Source organism: Ursus arctos, unplaced genomic scaffold (genome assembly GCF_023065955.2).
Source record: "Ursus arctos isolate Adak ecotype North America unplaced genomic scaffold, UrsArc2.0 scaffold_28, whole genome shotgun sequence".
Taxonomy (NCBI): domain Eukaryota; kingdom Metazoa; phylum Chordata; class Mammalia; order Carnivora; family Ursidae; genus Ursus; species Ursus arctos.
The window spans coordinates 566296-585544 of NW_026622963.1; the positions used below are offsets into that span (position 1 = coordinate 566296).

At 36.1% G+C, this 19249-nt stretch overlaps 1 protein-coding gene and 1 pseudogene across 16 annotated transcripts in view; one reads left to right on the forward strand and one right to left on the reverse strand.

The window, feature by feature from the left end:
- HERC1 (HECT and RLD domain containing E3 ubiquitin protein ligase family member 1) overlaps nt 1-19249 on the reverse strand; it is a 179786-nt gene that overhangs the window by 128165 nt on the left and 32372 nt on the right. For all 16 annotated transcript variants that reach the window (XM_057303693.1, XM_057303702.1, XM_057303700.1 and 13 more), the window contains 4 exons: nt 10035-10990; nt 5059-5154; nt 1380-1574; nt 247-558 (listed from right to left, as the gene is read on the reverse strand). In XM_057303693.1, coding sequence (XP_057159676.1) covers nt 247-558; nt 1380-1574; nt 5059-5154; nt 10035-10964 — 1533 coding nt within the window. In that variant the 5' untranslated portion in view covers nt 10965-10990. The remainder of the gene's footprint in view (nt 1-246; nt 559-1379; nt 1575-5058; nt 5155-10034; nt 10991-19249) is intronic.
- Nucleotides 16967-17244, forward strand: LOC125283150 (SOSS complex subunit C-like; annotated as a pseudogene).

Consider the following 19249-nt stretch of genomic DNA (forward strand, 5'->3'; position numbering starts at 1 on the left):
TTGTGAAATGGATGATTCTCAGTTTCCTCATGTGAAATGAGAATAATAACTACCTTATCAAAGTTGCTATAAGAATTAAAATTAAGTAATATATGTGAAAGTGTTTTGTAAACCATAAAGCAAATATACAAAAGATAAAAAGGATTTGGGGGAGGACTTTGGAAAGAACACATCAAAATCTGAAAGATATCATCACTTACAGCACAGCACATCTAATTATTTTAAATACAAAAAGAAAGCACATACCTTTCCCTGCAGAGGGCCCTGAATAAGCTTGGGATATTTCTGTGTTGAACTATTTCCATGTCCCAGTTTCCCATAATCACCATCTCCCCAACTGAAGACTTCTCCTTCTGTTGTAAAAGCTAAGGTGTGACCATCAGATCCTTTAGAAGACGAAACCTTTTTAATGGACCTGTGAGGTTCAAATGTTAGCTTTTTTAAAGTGGACTGATTATTAGAATCTCCAAGGCCCAGTCTCCCATAGCTGCCTTTACCGCAAGCTCTGACAGAGCCATCCGTAGAAATTACAAAAGTGCAGTATTGTCCAGCTTCAATCTATAAGCAAACAAACAGAAGAGTAAAATAAAATGCTTCTGTGAGAATCAAAGCATAATATTTAACGCTAGTTTTAACAAAGAGGTTCAAAGGAAGTCTTTAAAAGCAGAATATGGTGCAAATCTCCAGAGAGATTAAACAGAAAATTAAGAAAACTATTAATGGACTTTTCATGTTGACTTTATTGTTGAGCTCAAATTAATGAATATTTTCTCTCTTCAGGATATCTACGCAGTCATGATTCAATAAAGCAACAAAGTAAAATGTTCTAGCCTCATCTTATAATTGGTGCATGAAGGGCAAGAAATAAAATTATCCTGTAAATTCCCTAGAGTCCATTATGGCAAGGACCATATAAAACATATTTTACACTCATTCGAAAAAAACCTAAGTTTTAATGAAAATAATAATAAAATAGAAAGTTCTAGCTTGGCTAAGACGTAGCTACAAATGTAAAAAAAAAAAAAAAAAAAAGATCATAATAAGAAAATAAAATCCCAATGTGGCAAAAGGAAAATTCCAGCTTTTACTTAGTCCTGTTCACCATCTGCATTGAAATATAATGGTAAGTCTCTTGTCATTCATAATTCTTTTCAAAAATCCAGCTCCTAGTTTAATTTTTTAAAACTTGGAAACCATATTAGGGAAATGGACTAAAAATGGTTTTTTTTTATTAAAATGAAAAAAGTGATACAGCATGGTATATAGAAACAATACAGATAAGAAACAAGACTCTTCACTCACTTAAAAAAAAAATCTCTTAACACTACTTCCAGCAAACCCTGTCATCTACCAATTTGTAAGACATGCAGAGAACTCACAGTCTGAGCGTCAGAGAAACTGGGAGCCAATTTGGGCTGTAGTATTTTCTCCTGTGTGCCTTCCACCAACTGATGGCTGCTGTTGCTCCCCCAGACATAAACCTCACAGGTTTCTGAGACGATGGGAGCGTCACCAGTCTGAATGCTGTCTGGGCTAGCACACGTTCTTGAGTAATCAGATGCCATTCTGCAAACCTAGTAATATTAAAAACATGAAATAAATAGGCAAGACGTTCTTAATGGAGACATTTTTATAAGTGCTGTCTGAAATTACTGTTTATTTTCTTTACTTCTAAAATTCTCAACTGCTCAAATAACCTAAGAACAATACATCTAATTTTAAATACAGATGGCTAGACTACTTACTCCTGCAAAAGATACTAACTAATAAAGGTGGCAAAAATGGGGTGGAGGAGACACACAATCAAGACTTTTTTAACTAATAATTATTACACACACAGCATGACAGAGGAAAAAAAAAAGTAGAAGGGGAGCCTCGGTGGCTCAGTCAGTAGAGCATGCAACTCTTGATCTCAGGGTTGTGTGAGTTCAAGCTTACTTAAAGCTTACTTTAAAAAAACAAAAAACAAAAACACATTGATAATCCTATCACCTTAATACAATGAACGTTATCTTTTTTATGTACATTCTTCCAGAATTTTACATATTCCCGTTCTTTAACATAGTTATCCCAGTGGATATATAAAAGTGATGAAACAGAAGTCATGCAAAATTTTCCATGGCTACCTAATCTTCATGAATGAACTGATAATTTTCCACCTAATGTAAAAAATCCAATTTACTTAAACCTTTTCTTTTAAATAGGACATTTAGATTCTTTTTGTTATATAAGTCATTGTTGTTACGACATTTTTCATTACTTCTTAAGTAGAGAAGCTCAGAAATGGGGCTACTATATCCCAAAAGGACAATAACCTTATGATTCTTGAGACACACTATTACAAACTGCTTTCCAAAGTGGTGCTACTACACATCACCAGCAGTATATTTATGTATACAGAAAATAAAAATCATCACTTACTTATCATCTGTGTTGAATATAGTGGTAAAGTGTCTTGCATTCACAATGCTTTTTTAAAAATCCACACTTCTCCACCTGCCGCTCCCCACAACCCTGCCAAAAGGATAGGACCCAGCATGGCCATCCCAGTGGCCCTAATCAAGGAATACGTCTACGTGAAAGTACCAGTCGCACTGTATCCATACTAATAATAAGCATTGTTTTTATTTTTTGCAAACTTAAGAGGGATAAAAGAGGATGTTCTTTTAACTTGATATTTGTTATTATCAACAGAACAAAAGTTTTTCCATTTATTTGTTTACCACTAACTTCTGCCCATTTATTTATTAGTGCTTAATGGATTTTTAATTGGCTTATATGAATTCTATACAATAAAAATATTAACTCTGGGGGCACCTGGCTGGCTCAGTCGATAGAGCATGCGACTCTGGATCTTGGGGTCGTGAGTTAGAGCCCCATGTTGGGTGTAGAGATTACTTAAAAAAAAATATTAACTCTGACTGCAGCTGTTGTCAATTCTTTTGTCTGTCTTGTAGTGTTTTTTTGCTCAAACAAAACAATAGAAGGAAAACCTTCAAAAAGTCAATCTTCAAAAGCCCATTAAATTGAAGGGGACAGAATAATTTTAGTCAGAATCATTAAATAGTATCCAAAACAATAGAATGACATGTGTGTTAAACATTTTCCAGTGAACATGAGGACAGTTGTGAGGACATACAAAATATGCATAAGTGAAGGCTGCCAGTCCCTAATCTGAAATTTTGCTGGCAACAAAAGGAGGGTAGTGGGGCCAAGAGTGTTAGAATTTTTTAACCTAAAGATTTATTACTACAATAAGTTTTATATGATAAATCACAGCTCTCCTCATCCGCCCCACATCCCCCAAAAAAGAGCAAGAGAGAAAAAAAATTAGTTATAGGGCTTAGAAACATGTGTTTAAAAACTGGGGCGGGGGCAGGGTAGAAATCTAGGAAGAGAGCAGCAGTGATGCAGTTTTCTAAACACTCTGATTCACTACACAGAACAACTACAAGGCCAAACTTCAAGTCCACACTTAACATTCACAACAAAACTAGGTGAAAAAGGTGACAAAGGTACCTCCAATAACTACGAAATACAAGCAGATGCAGACAGATGAGTCTGGAATAATTTGATGTGTCAGAGAGCAAGAAAGCTATGAAAGATTATTAGGCCTATATCAAAAGAACTTAGGGGGCACCTGGGTGGCTCAGTTGGTTGAGCCTCTGACCCTTGGTTTTGGTTTCCGCTCAAGTGGAGCTCTGCACTCAGCAGGGAGTCTGCTTGATATTCTCTTTCTCTTCTTCCTCTGCCCCTCCCCCGGCTTGCACTCTCTCTCTCTCAAATAAATACATTAAAAAAAAAAAAAAAAAGAACTTAGGAACCACCCTGAAGAGACTACTACTCTGAAAGACTATTGGCCAAAGATGAAACAATATGAACTCCACTACAGATAATAATTTAATGGGTTAAAAACTCAGACAGGTTTAAGTCTGTCTATAGGTTCATAATGATATTTTTCAAATGAAATCAACTGGTCCACTTTGGAAGAAGACAGACCAATTCATTAAACTGAACACTAGTATATAAAATCAGTGTTAAAATTTTTTAAAATTGGATGGACATAATCAAGCATTTATTCAAGCCTTTCTTATATGAACTGAATCAGAGTAACCAAATAGCTGATAAGGGAATCATCCTTATAACAACATTCCAATGAATAAATGAAAGAGGAATGATACGATTAAAATACCACCATTTTGCAACTAACAACCAATGAATTAATAAATGTAGTCATTAAGCATCAAGAGTTGCTAATATCACAAGAGAGACAACTAGAAGGAAACTGATGAAAGATCACAACACCATATATAGTCTTGCCAAAGGGATCAAACCTAGGACCCACCAATCCTCAGGTCAAGCCCCTAGATCTACCTGCCAATTTGCAGGAAATAAATAGGACATAGTGAACTGCCTTACGAGTAATCAATCAGCAAAAAGCCCAGGTTCCTGACCAAAAACACTGAAGGAAAAGAAAAAAATGGAGGGGAACCTATAGATTAAGAGATTTAAAAGACACCTTTAAAAAAAAAAAAAAAGGCAAAAACGCATTATAGTATCTAGGGATACACACCTGAGTGACAAAACGATGAAGAAATGAAAGGAAGTGATTACTCTAAAAGTCAGGATAGTGGTTGCTTAGGGGAGGAGGGCAGGGGTTAAGACCAGGACATAAAAGAGCCAGTTAGAGTGGTTGGTAGTTTTATTTCTTTACCTGGGTACAGATTAGAAGGATATTTATTTTATAATAATTTGTTAAGCTTGACGTTTGTTTGTTTGTATGTTTTTGTATCTGTATCTGTTTCTGTATCTGTTTTTATTTAAAAATTTTTAGTTACCTGTATGCAATGCAAAGTTCAAAATGAATAAAAGGGTATACATTGAACAGGACGTTTCCTTCCCATTCCTGATGCCAGACACCCTAGCTCCACTTCCAGGGACAACCACTGATGCTACTTTCTTCTGCATCCTTTCCAAACACTGAATAATTATTTTTAAGGAATAAATACAAGTTAGCATTTTAAGACAAAGTAATTTTTAATTATTATTATTACATACCTCTTCAAAGAGGCATAAAGCTGCCTCATAGAGTGAGCACAAGCCATCAGATGTTCTGGTTGGTTCCCTCCACTGACTCCGATCAGCAGATGAACCCTACAGTTTCAGAAGGAGAGAGACATGTTACTAAAATCACTTAAATATTCTGCAGAAATACCTGATATATACATGTATATGTATGATATATGATTATGCACACTAAGATCAAATCCTAACATTAGGTCAAGAAACCAACTCTTACAGAGAAGTGTTACAAAAGACGGAGATATAGAGTGAAACAGTAAATTGTCAATCCCTCAATGATTATTTATTGAATAGCCATAGGGCTTGACCTAGAAACAAACAAGGAGGCATAATTTTGCCAATTACATATTCTTTGGGTGGCCAATATCCAGTAAAAGAGGCCCGGGAAATATTCTACTCTCCTGAGGGCTGCCTTGCCCACCTGTCTCTGAGGATAGAGGCAAGCAGAACATAGCCAGCTTGAGAGATGACCTTGACCAGAGCAGCAGAAAATCCCTTCCTCCCTTCTTAGTTTCAGCAAAACTAAAGTCCCACAAATCAGTTCATGTAGCTACCTGACAACACTAGTAACAAAGCATCTTTTTCCTATCACAGCTGAGGAATCATAGCACCTCTCTGGGACTCTCCAGAGTAGGGCCCAAGGACTGTGACCACAAATCACTCTGTCATTGACAAATGACAAACCAGAAAGTGAACTTGATCTCACTGCTCCTTCAAATTCCCAAATCCTTAAATCTTTAGATCACAAATGTCAAGTTCCTTCTCTGATTTAACAATCCTGTAATTGTGAAATTTTCATCAGTAGCACTTTTCAATGGCTAGTATACTGTAAAAATATCTATATTCTATAAATATTATAGATATATAATTTATAAATAAAAATTTATGTTCTGGGGCGCCCGGGCGGTGCAGCGGTTAAGCGTCTGCCTTCGGCTCAGGGCGTGATCCCGGCGTTCTGGGATCGAGGCCCACATCAGGCTCCTCTGCTAGGAGCCTGCTTTTTCCTCTCCCACTCCCCCTGCTTGTGTTCCCTCTCTCGCTGGCTGTCTCTCTCTCTGTCGAATAAATAAATAAAATCTTTAAAAAAAAATTTAAAAAAAATAAAAAAAAATTTATGTTCTAGAAATATGTTATCTTCTACTATGGTAGGGAGGGTGGCCTAGATCCTATAAGATCCCATCTAACTCTATATGATTTTATCAATTTAAACTATTTTAATTAACAAGACTCCTAAGAAATGAAACAAATGAATATGTTGGCTATTTATGGCTAGTTTATCAGGTACTAACCAGCTGCTGCCAAATCAATTTTTCTTTTTATTTGTTTAAGGTGGTGCTTCTCAAATTTTAATGTGGACATAAATCATCTAGAGACTGTGTTAAAATACAGATTAGATTCCAATTCAGTAAATATAGATGGGGCCTAAGGTTTTGCATTTCTAACAAGCTCCCAGGATATGCCAATGCTGCTATCTGAGGCTCACTTTTTGGGTAGTTAAGGCTATAGAGAGCCATTTGTAGGTCTGGAGTCATACCAGAAGCTGAGTGTTCAAAATTACCAGTACTAGACATACAAGGGGTTGCCATACCAGCAAATACTCAGGGGCACAGACTCTACAAATTCCATAATTAGCTGTGCAGTACTTCAGAGAAAAACAATTGTAATCTGTGGCTCCATTATTTAAAGGCCACCTCTAGTGATCACTAAATCAAAAGCAGAGGTGGAACAACAGCCTGCTACGCCCTTCTAGGAGCTGGTACCAGAGCCATCAGAATTCCCTTTTTCATGCCTTCCTACACTATGGAGGAAAATGTTGAAAACTGCATGAAGTTTTCAGGAACAGATCTGGGTTTAAATCCAGGCTCCACCACTTACTGGATGTGTGAATGAAGGATAAGTCTCCTTATCCTTAGACAGGAATAATGCCAATATTACTTAGGGCTGTTGGGAAGATTAGAGTTATGTACAAAACATGCTTAGCACAGCTTCTAATATACAGTAGGAACTCAAAACTGGTAGCAGTAATTATTAATTTGCATCACGTGTACGGAGAAAGAAAATACAAGAAATCTTTAATAAATATTTGCTAAATTTAAAAATACCAAACATAAAACATCCTTCAAACACTGTCACTGATTTCTGTTCTTCCCAATACAGTCAATACATACTCCCCACCCCCCAAATCTACAGTTTCACTTTGTCTGGTTTAGCTACTCGAGGTCAGCAGCAATCCAGAAGCAGGTGCTCCTCTTCCTGACATATAGTCAGGTCAATAGTAGCTTAACGCTAGGTCACAACGCCTACTCATTCACCTCACGTTATCTTCATCTCATCAGCATTTTATCATCTCACATCATTACAAGAAGGGTGAGTGCAGTACTAAGATATTTTGAAAGAGAAACCACATTTACACAGCCTGTATTACAGTATATTGTTATAATTGCTCTATTCTATTATTGTTATTAATCTCTTACTGTGCCTAATTTATATATTAAAGTTTATCATAGGTACGTACGTATAGGAAAAACCATAGTACATATAAGGTTTGGTACTATCTGCAGTTTCAGGCTTCTAGTGGGGGTCTTGCAACATAGCCAAGGATATTGGGGGAGGATAACGCAGTTAAGGGTGAGACTACTCCAGCTGCAATCAGTAAGGATTAAAGATATCTCTAAAACCCATTCTGTACAGAATTCTTAATGTAAATAAGAAAACAATACTATACCTAGGTATTTTTAAAGAAACTAAATTTTGGAAAATATAGTACATTAAATGTGTAACTTTATACACTGTTAACATAGGAATTTCAATGGTCTAGAGATATGTGGAAATTAAAATAACAAAAATTCATGGTTTCACAGGTCTTCATTTAATTACCTCCCTCTTTTAAGCACCTACCATCAAAAATAAGGTTATTCCTTTTATTTTTGTCACATTTGTCTTTTTAAGATGTTCTGAACAAGGACATAAGACTGGATGGGGAACATTTCCACATATTCTTGCTATCTGGTTTTACTCTATTAAAATTGCTTCAATGACTCCCCACTGCCTACAACACCCCATAGCACAAGATACAAGGCCCTGCCTACTTGGGAGCTTCACCTCGTCCCATTCCACCCCATCCACCCAGGGGCTTGCTCTCTTACACCTTGGTCACTTTGTGAACTCTGGTCCTCTCATCTGAAAACTTCTCCAGCTCCCCATACTCACACACTTCATGTTTATAGGCAAACTCTTCCTACTTTTCAACTAAGCTCAGGGATCCTTCCTCCACAAGGCATTTTCTGCCCCTTCCCTCCAGGTCTCCTCCTGTGTCCCATCACCTCTTCCCAGTGCAGACCTCTACTACAGCCCATTATCATTAATTTGAAATGTTTGTGCATCTGTCTTTCCTTAAACTGTGAGCTGGCAGAAGGCATGGATGCTACAAAGCCCATTTACCTTTTTTTTTTTTTTTTTAGATTTTATTTATTTATTTGACAGAGAGAGAGCGCACATGCAGGGAGAGCAGCAGGCCTGAAGGAGAGGGAGAAGCAGGCTCCCAGCTGACGAGGGAGCCTGGTTCGGGGGCTCAATCCCAGGACCCTGGGATCACAACCTGAGCTGAAGGAAGATGCTCAACTGACTGAGCCACCTCATTTACCTTTTAAACTCAGTGGCTAACAGTATCTGGCACACAGTGCTAAATAAACACCTACTGGCATCAAAAGCCAATGGTGTTTTTATTGTTGTATATTCTTTTAGAATTCAGAGATATACATTGACATTATTTCCCTTCTCTTTATTTAAATACAAGTTAAGGAGTATTTTGTGAACTACCATTCAAACACACATACTACATGTGTATCGTTAGTGAAGGTTAAGAATCACATAAGTAAATAAAAACTATGAACTCATTTTTGTTAGGCTTCACGTCAGGTAGTCAGTTGATGGTTATGTGTCTCTCCCTTTAACTTCTAGCCTGGGGGTAACTTTTGTCCCAGTTGTTCAAGGGTAGAGAAACTTAAGGCAGGGAAGATCAGGTCAGGTTGGAGTCCAGGGTACTAGGAGAGAGGATATATACCTATTTTCTGAATTCTCAGACAACACTGTTAAGTATAAGAAACGTGGGTTCTGGAGACCAAGAGCATCAGACTCTATCACTTACTGTGCAAGAAGGAATAATAAACGTAAAATTCAATTAATAACCATTCCTTTCCCCTAAAGCCAATCTGAGATTTAATTAAATTCAATCTAATAAGGCCTATGGTGACTTTAAGGAGAGCCAAACTAAATCAAACATACAAGATTCTTCCCCAGAATAGACCCAGAATTCTGTGGAAAGCAATCTAGTTTTCTGGGGTACCCTCATCACAATAAGAAGCTATATTATAGGATATAACCACAGAGGCTATGGAGGGAGGCCCCTCCTGACTAGATGTACTTGTCCCGGAATGAAAGAGGCAAATGGAGAGAAAACTAGGAATCGAACAATATAAACTTATTATATTTTACTACTTTATTATATCTACTTTAAGGTAGGTCTTCATGGGAAAAAATAAATCAATTTAACACAAATACAGTAGAAGCCACCTGCAGTAGTCAGAAAAAACATGAGCTCTGCAGACAGATTTGGGGTTATAAGAATTAGTTAACACAGCATCTGCCCCATAAGTGCTTAATTAGTATATGTTTTACTTCCAGTTCTTTTGCCAAATAGATGTGTAAATTTAGGATAACTACCACAGTTTCTTCATCCTTAAGATAAGGATAAATAATATCTACTCACATATTAACATGATAATTGAATCAGACAGTGCATATAAAGCACCTGGTTGGTAGCAGGCACTCAACAAAGGTTAACTCTCTTCCTCCCTAACTCCTGGTATTGGAGAGCAGTAAATGAAAGACGTCAAAAGAGGAATGAGACAGCTTATTACACATTAAATTAAAGACAGATTCATAGTACATACCAAAGAACGCCTCATCTGCATTAATATGGTCATAAAGCAGTCAAAGCTGATCATTCCTTCCTGGCTTGATAGTAGTTTGCTTTTCTCCATGGAATTTACAACTGCTGAAGCCCCCAAAGCCATTTCTATCCATTCAAGAAGATACCGCAAAGAGCCTCGCTGAGCTGCTAAACCAAGTAGCAACTCAGAAGCTAATCTACGACCTAAAGTGTCTGCCCCAGAATTGGGAATAGTTACTCCTTTAAGAAATGTTGTCACTTGTGATAAGCAGTCCAAACCCATCGGAGGAATCTTGCTTTCATTTGCTAAAGATAATGGTGGCAAAGAGCTGACAACTTCAATTGCAGTATGAATAACGTCGTTGCAAAGACTAAGACCAGGTCCTGACACAGGCATCATCCAACTTTGTCTCAGAAGTGCAAATAATAAACTTAGACCAGTTCGAACACCCATTTCTATAAGTGCATCAGTGCTTGACCGGGGACGTTCACTAACAGAATGGACATCTGCTGAACCAGAGCTGCTCTCCGGAGAATGCTGCTGCTGCTTCACTTTGCCTTTGTCATGGTATTTATTAGAAAGTGCATAAAAGACACGCTGGAGTACAAGCAGGCGTTTCCGAAGAGCGCCAGCAAACGGGGAATCTGAACACACCATCTTCGCTAGCGCTAGCTGGCTGCTAAGAAGGGCATCCAAGTAGTGGTCCTGCTCATCACTTGAAAGAGACTCACGTTCAAAGTCTGGCAACTGTGGTCCTTTGAGGCACAAAACTTGTTGGGGCAAAGGTACTACTTCTTTATTGCTGACCAGTTTAGAATACAGAACGGCAACTCCTTCTCTTGTAGCAATAGATTCACTATCCTCTGTAATCCAGGAGCTGTTGAGGTGTTCAAGCCATTTCAGTTTCACTGGTGGAACCATAGTTGCCATGGTGGTTTACTCTTCAGCCATTAGTTCTATAAAGGGAGATGAAAAAGCAGTCAAAAACTTACACAAATGACTCATAACATGTTTCTAACTTCCATCTTTTATTTACAATCAGCGATTTCAAACCGGTGAAACAAAGTCTGAACTGCAGTTAACAGAAATGTACCAGTATTAGTATTTTGGCTTTCATAAATGTACTACAGTTATAAGATGCTAATATTAATGGAAAATGGGAGAAGGACACATAAGAGAACTCTACATAATCTTTGCAACTTTTGTGTAAATCTAAAATTATCCCAAAATAAAGTTTATTTTAAAAATTAGTGATTTGAGTACCTTTTCTCTTCAGTTTCTGGTCCCACTGTCAGTGTAACAGTGGGTTTTACATGCTGATCACCTCCCCCAAATTCGTATCTCCAACCCAGACCTCTTCCCTGAACTCCAAACTCACATATACAATTGCGCACTTGACCTCACCATATAGATAGCGAATAAGCATCTCAACATACTCAAAACTGAATTCCTAATCCACCACCACCACCATTCCCACCCAAACCTGATCCTCCTGTAGACTTCCTCATCTCAATAAATGACAACTCTATCCTTCTAGCTCCTTTGGCCAAAAACCCTGGAGTCACCACTCATTGCTTCCTCTTACACTCCAAATTAGTCAGCACTACTTTCAAATATATCCAGAATCCAAACAGTTCTCACTCCCTTCATTGCTAAAACCCTACCCCTCAAGCCATCACCTCTTGGCTCACTTAAGGAGCCTTCCTACCAGTCTCTCTGGCTGTATGGAGGAACCACAATGACTCCAGAAGAGCAGAAATGTTTTTGTATATTTTGTTAACTGGTGTATTCCAACATGTAGTGAGTATTCCGTATTGGTGTTTTTTTTTTAAAGTACTTAAAAACTAAGTCGTATGGGATAAAATATTCACAAAATGTATATCCCACAAAGGACTGGCATCCAAGGTACATAAAGAACGCCTACAACTCAATAATAAAAAAACAATTTAATTTTTAAAATGGTCAAAAGACTGAACAAAACTCACCAAAGATATATGAATGGCCAATAAGCACAAGAAAAGCGCTCGACATCATTATTCATCAGAAAATGCATATTAAAACCACAAAGAGATACTATTACCCATCCAGGAGCACGGCTAAAATTTGTTTAAGACTGACAATACCAAATGTTAGCAAGGATGTAGAACAAACTCTCACAAATCATTTGCAGGAGTGTGAAAGGGAACAAGCACTGATACTTTCTTATAGAACTAAAACTAATCTCTACTCAATGACCCAGCAATTTTTTCCCTACGGGTTTACCCAAAAGAAAACACAGGCCTGTAAAAAGACTTAAATAAAAATATGGTTGCCCCTAGAAGGTGAGAGCATAAATAAACTGGGAAGGAACATGAAGGAACTCCCTGAGGTGGTGATAATATTGAATTACCCAGGCACATGCACTTATCAAAACTCAGTAAACACACATTTAAGATTTTTACATTTCACTGAATGTGAATTTTACCTCAATAAATACTGAACTCTAGTTGACATGCACACTGAAGTATATTTGGGGGGGAAGTACACTGATAACTATAATTTATTTTGAAATGCATCAAAAAATAAGATGCACTGATGTGTAATATATCTTTATACACATCCATATATATGAGTAGGTATGCGATAAAACAAAAATATTAAAAGATTAATGGTAGAATCTCAGTGGTGAGTATGTGTGTCTTCACTTAAAAATCTTTCAACTTGCCCATATATTTGAAATTTTCATCATAAATTATTGCAGGGGAGGTGGGGACTAAGTCCACAGAATGGAAGTCGTAACAGCTGGTACTAGAAAAACATCCTCAAATACTGAAGGGCATTTTATTGCCATGATATAGGTAATCTTCAAGAAAGAGTTCAAGTGATAGTGATCCCAGACTATTTAAAAGGAGTTTCCTATTTCTCAGTATGCCCCATTAAATTCTAAATATAAAATCTGATGACACTTCCCTTCTCAAGATTGATTACTATGCTTAATTATCTTCATTAGATACTTAGAAAGTATGTACTTGAGAAGGGGAAAACAAAACATAAGCCTCCTCCCACTTTATTTATTAATTATTTATTAAACATTGTGCAGAGGAGGGGCACCTGGGTGGTTCACTTAGTTAAGTGTCCAACTCTTGATATCAGCTCAAGTCTTGACCTCGGGGTTGTGAGTTCAAGTCCCACACTGTTTAAAAAAAACAAAAACAAAAACAAAAAAACCACATTGTGCAGAGGATATTCAAGTACCTTATTTACCTCCATCCATGCAACCCATAGGTAATTTTGTCTTTTTAATTTTGCTAGTTTGATAGATGTAAAGACATATGTTGTTGCTCTAATTTCAATTTCCCCGATTACTAATAAATCTGAACATTTTATGTTTATCGATCATTTGGATATACTCTTCTGGGAAACACCTGTTCATGACCTTCTAGTCATGTACTTTTCTATCAGGTTAGCTTTCTTGTCAACTTTTAAAAGGTTTCTGTATTTTATCATTGCCCTCAACACTGCAAATATTTCTTTAAGTCTATCTTTTGCATACACACACATCTCTCTCATAGCTTCTGCTTTGCATTCTTGGTTAAAAGAGCACCCCCATGCACTCATACCCAGATTACACATGAATTCTAGATAATACAGGTATTCACTTGGGACTTTCTTGAGGTATTCTGTTGGTTGTTTTTTTTTTTTTAACACAAGTCTTTAATCCACATGGAATTTAAATAAATTCTATATTCATTTGGAATTGTAATAAGTTCTACATGTAAAACTTGTTTCATGTTTATTGTTTCCAGGCGTATGGCTAGTTATGTCACCACCATTTATTAGGTAATCCAGGACTTCCAAGACAGCTGAGGACAATGGCAGCTGAGTAACTATCTCCACAAATTTCTTCCCTAACAGTGAGAAGGAAAAATTGAATTCTACACAAAACCACATTAGTTCTGAATCTATTGTCAGACCATGAATCCCTATGAGAATCTAATGAAAGCTGTGGATTCTGACTCCCCAAGAATAAAATTCTTATGCACATACTCATAAAAATATGAGCAAAATTCCAAAGGTTTCACAGACGTCCTAAAATCATCTATGTACTCCAAACCACTAAAAATTTATGGATATTCTAAAATATCTTACTAGTACCAGTAGAAAATCTTTAAAAACCAACTACATTTCAAGAAATAATTCCAAAATTTAGGTATAACTTGGACCATATTTCTAACGATAAAGCAGTAAAACCAAAAAGTATTTACAGAACAATATGGAACTATCTCCAAGATACATTAAGTGAAAAAAAAATGTACTCATGTATAGTATAATTCATATATAGTAATATTTACATTAAAAAAGATTTAAATATGCATGTATGTTCATAAATGCATAAAACTCTGGAAGAGCACACACAAAAAACTAAAAATATTAGTTGCCTCTGAGGGGAGGGGACCTGGGTTACTGGGAGATAGGAGTAGGAAAGATATTTACTTTTCACTGCATAACCTTCTGAATTTCATATATGTGCATTTGTTACCAAAGCAAATAAAAAAAATCCATTTTTAAATAAAGAAACCCAAAACAAAGAAAAAGCCAAATTTTTAGAAATGCTCTTCTACAGTTTTTTAAACAAAAAGGGGAAGAAAAAAAGGATTTCACAATTTCTAGAAAAGTATATAAATCATTATGTATCAACAAAATGTAGCCAAAGTTGACCCAAAGCAAAATACAAAGATTTAAAATACTTCATTTGTACATAAGACTGAAATGAATAATTCAATTCAGTATTAGAAAAAAATAAGCTTAAAAAGTGAATAATAAATATAATAATAACTGATGAATAAGACAAAAAACCAATAGGATTGATATCTGAATTTCAGAGGTGATTCTTAGTGGGGGAAAAAAATGATCAGCTAACCTAATCAACCATTCCTAATCAAGGAAAGAAAAAGATAAAACATAAGATACTCAGTATTATAAATATGAATGGAAAGACGGCTATGGAAGTTTGCCTGTTCCTCAAAACGTTAAACATAAAGTTACCATATGACCTAGCAATTCCAGTCCTATGTCTATACCCAAGAGAACTGAAAATATATGTTCATAGGAAAACGTGTACAGGAGCATTCAATAACAGTATTACTCATAATAACTGAAAAGTAAAAACAACCCAATGCCATCATCAAATTCATCAACAGATGAATAAACAAAATGTACTGTTATCTATACAATGGAACATTATTTAGCCATAAAAAGGAATGAGGTACTAATACATGCAATAACATGACAGAGCCTTGTATACATGCTAAGTGAAGAAGCCAGACATAAAAGGTCACACATTGTAGGATTTTATTTACATGAAATGTTCAGGACTGGCAAATGCATAGAGACAAAAAAAAAAGTTAGTAGTTGTCAGGGGCTAGTGGGAGATAGGGAGAAACTGCTTAATACTGACAGTAGGAGAGGTTTTACTTTAGAGTAATGAAAAGGTTTTGGAACCAGACAGAGATGGTGGTTGCACAGTACTGTGAATGCACTAAGTACAACCGAATTAATTACTCACTTCAAAATGGTTAATTACGTGTTATTTGAATTTTGACTCAATAAATTATTTTTAAAAAGAAAACAAGTACGGCAGGAAGTGCGCTTCGCCAAAATGAACTTGGATATGTTACCAAAAGAAGGCAGAATCAGCAGTGCACAATCAAATATACAAGAAATATACTAACAAATATACATCAAGAATGACACTGAGGGGTCAAAAAAAATTACAAGATGCCATTCCAGGTTCATCAAATTGTGAATTCAAAGGAAAGAAAGTATTTAAAGAATATTTAAAGAATATTAAAGAGTATTTAAAGAATAGAAATGAATCAGAATGACTAGAAAACATAAATATGTTCATATAAAATCGTAAGAAAAAACCCAAGTTCAGAATGTGAGAAAAAATTTAATGAGCCAATGACTTTCCTTTTAGTTCTATAATCTACAATGAGTCAAAACCGATAATTTGGAAGATAAAAATCATACAATGCACCTAGCACAGTGTCTAATATTTCGTAAGTCCTCAATGAAGGATGCATTTGAAGAAAACCAACTGTCTATAATTTACAACGAATTAGAGAGCTGGAATAACACAGTTAGGATACTAGTGAAATAAATCAGTAATGAGGTTCAAAGAAACTAACAACAAAAATCAAGCTCTGAATGTTTTAAGAGAAATCTTTTTATGCCTTCAGGAAACAGACAATTCCTAAACTACTTTAAATGTCTCAGGGCATTGAGGAAAAAGTCTCAGCTCTTCTTAAGTAGTCAATAGAGTAATACCAAAACTCAAGAAAGCACAAAAAATACAATTACAATACTGCCCTGTAAAAAGTATTTGTAAAAATCCACAACTAAAATATTAGCAAGCAAAGTGGAACGGTATATTAAAAGGCTAACACATGACATGTTGAGTGGGCTTATTTGAGGAATATAATGATGGAGCAACAAAGCAAATCTATTAACATTAACAAAATCCATGTTATATTGTGAGATGTTAAAAAAGCAGCTGACACAATGCAACATCAATTTCCAATAAAAATCTAGTAATAAGGCAAGGATAAAGGTTTCCTTTTTTAAATTATTAGAAATTTCTTATCACAAAACAGAAGAAAAACACTAGCAGCACTGGTTCCTAGAGTCAAATATAAGACAAGTGCCCACTTTCACTGCTATTATCAATAATGCAATTGAACAAAAAAATAAGTATCGTACAGTATTCTAGAAATCGTTATCACAGTGAGGTAGTTGATTACAGAATAAATAAAAATCAAAACTCAAAAGTATCTAGCTCTAAGCAGTCACATCCCCTTTGGAGAGTTGTGATCCAACTGTGGGGTGGTCCCACACTCTCACGACCCGGCTCACCAACTGTCCTGAACACAGTTGAAACAGAAAATAGGAAGATGGCTGCAAACCCTTCAGGACAAGGTTTTCAAAACAAAAACAGAAGTTGCAATCTTGGCAGAACTGGACAAAGAGAAAAGAAAACTACTAAAGCAGAACTGTCAACAACTCGTTCTAGAGCTAGCACAGTGCTCTCAGAGACCCTCAATAAGGACTTCCGGGACCGTGCTGAGCAGCAGCGCACACTGCACCATGCACTTTCATCTGGATGCTTCAGAACTCAAGACTACCTGAGAATCTCCTTCTTCCCCTTTTGCCTCACCTTGACCCAGAATGAAGAACATATTTGCAGTGTAAGTGACTTCATAATATCAAATGCCAAAGCTACATCATTCAGTGCAATACAAACTATGACTCAGAATTTGGGCAACCTTTCAAATTTTGTGCTTCCTTAAAAGAAAGGTATATGTAAGTGAAAGCAAAAATGAGGGTAATCTGGATGATGAGAGGTTTGGAAGTTGTATTATCTGAGGAACTGATCATGCTACCTGCGACTGTAACTTTTCTGTAATTCAATTTGATTTTAACTCTAAATCAAACTCTAAATTGGATGGTTACATAAATTCAACCCTTAGTCCTCAAGAAGTTGGACTAGGTATATTATTTCCACAATAGACTTTAAAGAACCATTTATAGTACTTAATTTTAAAGAAACAAGGGTATTCTTTAAAAATATAAACCAATAGGCTTAAATAAGTTGCATTCATATTTGCTATTTATGGAATTGACGTCAGTGTACCGTCTGATTTTACAGTCAACATACCCAGATATCCTTTCTTTCTTTTTCCTTTTTGAGAGCAAGAGAGCGAGAGAGCACGTGCAAGGAGGGGTGAGGGGGGCAAAAGGAGAGAGACCTTAAGCAGGTTCCCTGCTCAGCACAGAGCCTGAGGTGGGGCTCAGTCCCACAATCCCAAGATCATGACCTGAGCCAAAATCAAGAGTCAGGCATTTAACTAACTGAGCCATTCAGGCACCCCCAACCAGAAAATATTCTTTGTTAACTCATGATTAGTTCCCTATTCTCAATTTTAAAAGAAAACCCAAGTTAAGCCTAAATTACCAACCAGTCTTAAATATCTTTTATAAACATACACCACTATAAATGTGACTAAATTCTATTAAAAAGTTACAAGACAAAAAAAGTCAAAAGTATCTTTAAATAACTACATAACCAGGAATTATGTAATATATAATGAGAAAAAAACTGTAGAGTTGTAACAAATAATATAAAATACCTCGTAATAAATTAAACAGCTGCAAAAATTTTATTAATAAAATAGATAAAATTCTACTGCAGAACAAAAGAGATTCTTTAAATAAATGTATAGCTTAAGCAATGCTCTTATTAAGAAGAATCTACATTTGGGGCGCCTGGGTAGCACAGCAGTTAAGCGTCTGCCTTCGGCTCAGGGCGTGATCCCGGCGTGATGAGATCAAGCCCCACATCAGGCTCCTCCGCTATGAGCCTGCTTCTTCCTCTCCCACTCCCCCTGCTTGTGTTCCCTCTCTCGCTGGCTGTCTCTGTCTCTGTCAAATAAATAAATAAAATCTTTAAAAAAAAAAAAAAGAAGAATCTACATTTTAGGTGGTCAATTCTCCTTCAGTTAATGTATAAAATTAATTCAGTATCAACCAAAATCACCCTGGACTTTCCTAAAACTTGATAAAGTGTTTAAAGTTATCTGTAAAAGTAAATACATAGGAATTGCAAAAAAGGAAAGAAAGAGAGAAAGAAAGATCTCTGAAAAAAACTGGAAACTGAGAAAGGTCCTGGCTTACCAGATATTAAAAATTATAACGCTACAATAACCAAATGTGGTTCTGACACATCAGTATCACATCAGAAAATATTAAGAGAACTGAGCATCCAGAAGGAGATCCAAGCACATATGAAAAGTAAGTACAGGATGAATGTTAGCATATAATAAAGGTGTTAATCTACAAGGACACATGTTTAAGGATTTTCATTACATTCTCCTTATGATAGGGAAAAACCTAAACATTCATCAATAGGGAAGAGATAACTAAAATGTGGTATATTCAGATGATGCCAAATTATAAAATTTATACCATAAAAAAGTTAACACATGCAATTCAACAAAACTAATAAAATCTTCTAATTGTCAAAACAAGATTTAGTGTTGAAGGAACACCAAAAAACAACACTAGAGGAGTTATACTGCATAAATTAAAAGTAAAAGCACCAGGGGTACCTGCCTGATCAGCAGGTAGAGTATACAACTCTCGATCTCAGGGGTCTAAGTTCAAGCCTCGCGGTGGGT